The 6,000-nt window shown below is 43.1% G+C and overlaps 1 protein-coding gene across 1 annotated transcript in view; it reads left to right on the forward strand.

Annotated features, from left to right (window-relative positions):
• The window catches only part of fhdc1 (FH2 domain containing 1), an 81,830-nt gene extending 76,066 nt beyond the window's left edge, over positions 1–5,764 (forward strand). The window contains exon 11 of the mRNA XM_078211221.1: positions 1,056–5,764. Coding sequence (XP_078067347.1) covers positions 1,056–3,497 — 2,442 coding nt within the window. The 3' untranslated portion in view covers positions 3,498–5,764. The remainder of the gene's footprint in view (positions 1–1,055) is intronic.
• The last annotated feature ends 236 nt before the right edge of the window (positions 5,765–6,000 follow it).

The raw sequence follows: 6,000 nt of genomic DNA on the forward strand, positions 1-6,000 counted from the left end.
GTAAATCATATTTCTATGAAATATCATTGTTCGAAACCTTATTATAAAATATTTATCAAACCACATGAGGTTTCTGTTTTATATGTTGGTGCAAACATGTTGCAATAAGATATGGTGGCACAGTGGTTAGCACTGCTGCCTCACAGCACCAGGGACCCGGGTTCAATTCTCGGCTTGGGTCACTGTCTGTGTGGAGTCTGCATGTTCTCTCCGTGTCTGTGTGGGTTTCCTCCGAATGCTCCAGTTTCCTCCCACAGTCCAAAGGTAGAGTCATAGAGGTTTACAGCATGGAAACAGGCCCTTCGGCCCAACTTGTCCATGCCGCCCTATTTTTTTTAAAACCCCTAAACTAATCCCAATTGCCCGCATTTGGCCATATCCCTCTATACCCATCGTACCCATGTAACTACCTAAATGCTTTTTAAAAGATAAAATTGTACCCGCCTCTACTACTACCTCTGGCAGCTTGTTCCAGACACTCACCACCCTCTGTGTGAAAAAATTTCCCCTCTGGACACTTTTGTATCTCTCCCCTCTCACCTTAAATCTATGCCCTCTAGGTTTAGACTCCCCTACCTTTGGGAAAAGATATTGACTATCTACCTTGTCTGTGCCCCTCATTATTTTATAGACCTCTATAAGGTCACCCCTCAGCCTCCTACGCTCCAGAGATAAAAGTCCCAGTCTATTCAGCCTCTCCTTATAACTCAATCCATCAAGTCCCGGTAGCATCCTAGTAAACCTTTTCTGCACTCTTTCTAGTTTAATAATATCCTTGTGCTGGTTAGGTGCATTGATCATGCTAAATTCTGCCTCAGTGTACCCGAACAGGCGCCGGAGTGTGGCTACTAGGGGATTTTCACAGTAACTTCATTGCCTTGTTATGTAAGCCTTACTTGTGACACTAATAAATAAACTTTAAACTTTAAATCAATGTTAATTAGAATTTTTGTGACTTCTTCATTCCATTTATTTCAAACTTTGCAAGAAAAATTGTCAGTGAGCTAAAATGATAAATATTAGGCTACTGAAAAGTTTGTCCCTTGATCCCATAGGAGAACAGAGACAGAGAGATCCAGGAACTCCGTCAACAGCAGAGGTTAAAAGAACTGGAGGAGAAGCGGCATTTGTGGGCTGCTGGGGAGCGAGCTGTGTTTGGAAGGAGCAGCAGTGAGAATGATGTGGAACTGCTCATCAAGGATGGACTACATGACCTCTTGGCCTTCACCCAGCAGAGATCAGAAAGTCCCGGGGGTGTAAAAAGAACAAGAAGTCGGCGCCTCCGCTCATCTGGAGGCTCAGTAATGGACAGCCATTTACTGTCCTTTTTGCAGAGTGCTGGAACAGACGAACAGACAAAATCAAACAGTATCCCTCGATCAATTGCACGTTGCTCTAGACAGAGGGCAGCCTGGCAAGAGATGGCAGAAAATCGAGAAGGAAGCTTAGATAATACATACTTCGACTCGGACCGGGGCTCTTCTCCAGTCACCCCAATAAAAGACAACCTTCAGCGGAGAGCTTCAGCTGTGCCCTACATTACTGGGAACACAGAGACTATTTTTACCCCAAATCTCAGTAACACAAAGATTGACAGTGGAATCAGCCAGAGTGCTCACAATACCCACAACAATAATAATGAAAATATAAAACAGAATAGGAATCACACACAGACTGCAAATTTAAACCAGGTGGCTGCAGCCAAAGAACAACTTGAGCATCTTGAGGGTTTACAAATTTTTAGTTATTCCAATTCTAAAGTAACTGACTCTAGCCAAATGACAACCTGTGATGACGTTACACTAACAGACCTAGAGTATGCCGAAGACTTGAGTTTGCAAACTCCTAATATGGATGTGAGTTTGAAAACGCCTGATACAGATGTGAGCTTGCAGACTCCTGGTACAGATGTGAGCATGCAGACGGCTGATACAGATGTGAGCTTGCAGACTCCTGGTACAGATGTGAGCATGCAGATGGCTGATACAGATGTGAGCTTGCAGACTGCGGATACAGATGTGAGCTTGCAGACTGCTGATACAGATGTGAGCTTGCAGACTGCGGATACAGATGTGAGCTTGCAGACGGCTGATATAGATGTGAACTTTCAGACTTCTACTGTCTGTGACTCAAATGTACTTCCTTCCGGTTTGGATTCGAAAAGCTGCTCTAACTGCGAGTCTTACTGTGTTTCAAGTTCTTACTCATCATCACAAAAGGAAAGAAATGAAAAAAACACAAAAATGTCCAAACTGAGCTCAGATACCCTAAAATCACCTGCTAACCTTGTTTCAAATAAGGAGTGTGGAACAATGTTTTTTGTGCTGGGATACACAGATGATGTGGATTGTTCTGGATTCTCAGAGAAATGTGAAGCTGTGTGCCAGGGAACCAAAGAAGAGTTACTTCAGGCATGTGAAAAGCAAGAGAATAATACCAGAGAGCAGGCAGCTACATCTGATGATCTGGACCACACGGCATGTGACCATCCTTCCATTCCTGTCACTAAAGGAAAAAACACTCACAACATTCCAGCTCTTGAGGCAGTCTCTCGGAAATCAGATTTGCCAAAGGGAGCAAAGCAGGTTTCCAATTTAAAGCAGCCTTTGACTGTTCGAGAGAAAGGAAAGGCCAGTGCAAAAACAACAGTGCACTGTTTCAGTACTTCAATCCGTCCCAGATCTCCCAAAACAGCAAGCCGGTCTAATAATGAGGAAATAAAAAGGATTATGCCAATATCAAAGCCAATTAGAAGATCAAATAGTGTTAAAAGATCAGAAACAAAAACATTTAGCAGTGATGAACTAAAACAGTCTCAAAAGGCTCCAGGGTCAAATAGATGGGACAGTTGCATAAAGACTCCCCGTAGGTCCAGCTATCCGGTTGCAGATCAAAAGCCAACAAGAGGGACTATTGCTTTGGGTAGCTCATCAAACAGTCTGCCAAAGCATAAAGATTCCTTTAGAAAGCCCAGTGCTAAACCAGTCCATAATATCTCCAGGCCAAAACCTGAGGAAAGCACAAAAATCTGTCGCTCAACTACAAATAGTCTCCCGAAGTCTAGAACAGACACTGGCAGAGCAGCAGAGCCCACGGATAGAAATGGCATGGCCATGCCAAACCCAACTCCTAGCTTTGCCAGAAATACTGTGGCGTCATCCTCTCGGCGTCTGAAAGTGGACTCCAAACAGATCCCAGAGAAACCCCAACAAACCTGCAAGCCAACAAATCTCACCCGGGCTGCTTTGCAGAGGCAGACCTCGGCAAGGTACAGCGGGACAAGCCACACAAAGAACAGTGAAAGTACCTCCTTGAAAAGGGCAAATAGCCAAAAACCACTGAGCAAGCCTCAAGAGACAAGTAAAACGGCAACTTGTAAAACACAAACCACTTGCACAGGAAACATTGCTTTGTTAAAATCAACAGAAAAGAAAGCTGTCCCAGCAGCAGAGAGTAGAATCAGGAAAACCCCAGAAAGGGTGCTGAAGTGGAAGTGAAATTCTCCTCCTGTGTGTAGATTAGGGCAGTAACAAGTTAAAGGTGATGGCGGAATCTTTTTGAAAGGGAAGTTCTTCCCTCGTGTGCCCGCAGCTCAACTTTTCATTGGTGCATGATGCTGTTCCACATCAAGTCAACCTGACAGTGCTTGAGTGTTAAGACTCCCAATCAGAGGACCAGACATTGACTCTCATCGTCAACTGATGCTGACTGTTCTTCAACCAGTCGGTCAGGCTTCTAGATGTGTTCTCTGTGGCACCGGGAGGAGCTGGAGAGAGTGCCAGAACCAGCTCTGCCATTTAGAAGTGCACCTCCCGCTATCCAGTGAATTGATGCATGCAGAAATGTGTTGGCCGGTCCCATTTATTGTGACAGCAGAGTCAAAGACCTGGTGGGGACTAATAATTGTAATAGAAATGACATTCACATGCAACTGATGCAGAACCAGAACCTAGCAACATCTTGATTAGTAGCAAGGTGATTGCTAATTCCTCAGGAAGAATGACTGGTGCACAGTATTTTGCAGAATTGAGTACGGATGCTGCTTGTCTGTAAATGGATCTTGATGCATTACATCAAAATCTTGCAAAGCTAAGTTAGCTTTATCACTCTTTGTAGTTAGTCAATGTATCTCTTTAAAGTACGCATCAATGTTAAATCTTTAAATCTCTAGAAGGTGCATATTTATCGTTATGGTGGGCTGCTACTTTCTTTTTATGGGAGGAGGGGATTGGTGCTGAGGATTAGAAATGTATAGAGATACCAGTGAACGAACTAGTGGACTGAAGGTTCCACTCGATTACCTAGTGCAGCACCATAATTTATTTTTTGTATCGTGGTATGTATAATGTGTATATTACAAAGTGCATAGCATAATCTATACAGTCAATGCAATAGCTGGTTAATTAAACTCTGTGGATGAGATAACCACTGATGTTTGGTCACTGATTGTAGGGTTGTTCAGGAATTGGAACTTGAGATTTAGATAGACCATTGTCTGTGGCTCTCTTCTGTATTCTGACACCTTCTGTAAAAGGAAATTCTTTCTCACAACAATAGAAAAGAGGCCCTCTTGCAGGAGTATCCTGAGAGTAAAACACAGAACTTTGTGAAACCCTTACTCTGGAAAACGATGATAATCCTTTTGATATCAGATGTTAGCCGGTGACTTTCAAACACAAATTGTGCTGTGAAAGATCATCCCCTTTTTTTTATTTAATAGTGACCTTATAAATATGCAGCGTGCTAATCTATATATATATGTAGGTGTTGCATTGTCTGTGTAGTGGTGTTCTTCCTAATTTGATTAAATATAAAAGCGGTATACGTCTGTATACAACTGCTTTGTCGGACCAATGCCTGTCTGTAGAAAGAATGGCCGGAATTTTCCAGCCCTCTGCTCCCGCCGTGGTTTCCCCGTGGCAGGGCCGGCCAGCGATTGGAATTTCCGTTCCCATCGGAACATCCCGCCGGCATGAAGTGCTGGAAACGTCCGACCAGTGCGTCAGCAAATTTCTCATGCTGTTATTCCGTAGTGTTTTTTATGGGGATATATTATACCCTAACCTCGCTCCAGATTGTGCTTTTATTCTAAAAGAAGTATATATTTTTGTTAGAACTGAGCTCATTGTGTCTCCTAACCGACCCACAGACTCTTTGTGAAATGAACCAGACTGAAGGGTGGGCTGGACTCCAGTACCTGCAGGCTGCTGAATCCACCCACACCATGCTTGAGATCGCTGGCATTTTTATTTTTTTTAATTGACAGATTTTAAGGAATTCTAGTTTTTTTCCTCTCCTTATACCTTTGACTGAGACGTGATGGATGATTATTTTGCATCCACAATAGAGATAGAGTTGAATGTAAATATGAGAGTCTGAAAGCTCAACACAAGTCAGCTTGGCAAGCCACTGGCATTTTATTTCTACGTATCTGAGATGCTTTTGCTGTTTGGCAAAGAAGTCGCAAACTGTTAGCTTCCTTCACCTTCTCCAGTCCCTATCGATTGCACCCTCCTGTGTTGCTGTGTAACGGAGGCCAGTACATCTGCGGGAGCTGCTTTCTTTTATCTTCATCAGTAGCTGCCTTCATCCTGATTTTAAAAACCTAATGGCTGACTATAGTCATTTCAGATTGTATGATTACCTTAAGGTTGTGAACAAAAGTGATGTATCTTTGTAAATTGAAATGAAGTGTTGTATACAGTAACATTTGCACGTTCCACATAACTTCTGCTCAGTTAAGTATTAAAAATCAGTTCTGTCTAATTGAATAGTGTCTGTGTTGTCTTTTCAGTGAACTTTGTGAGTGCCCACTGCTACATTAGGACACGATGTGGAGATGCCGGCGTTGGACTGGGGTAAACACAGTAAGAAGTTTAACAACACCAGGTTAAAGCCCAACAGATTTATTTGGTAGCAAAAGCCACACAAGCTTTCGGAGCTCTAAGCCCCTTCTTCAGGTGAGTGGGAATTGTGAACAGAATTCCCACTCACCTGAAG

Source organism: Mustelus asterias, chromosome 1, assembly GCF_964213995.1.
Source record: "Mustelus asterias chromosome 1, sMusAst1.hap1.1, whole genome shotgun sequence".
In the NCBI taxonomy this organism is placed as follows: domain Eukaryota; kingdom Metazoa; phylum Chordata; class Chondrichthyes; order Carcharhiniformes; family Triakidae; genus Mustelus; species Mustelus asterias.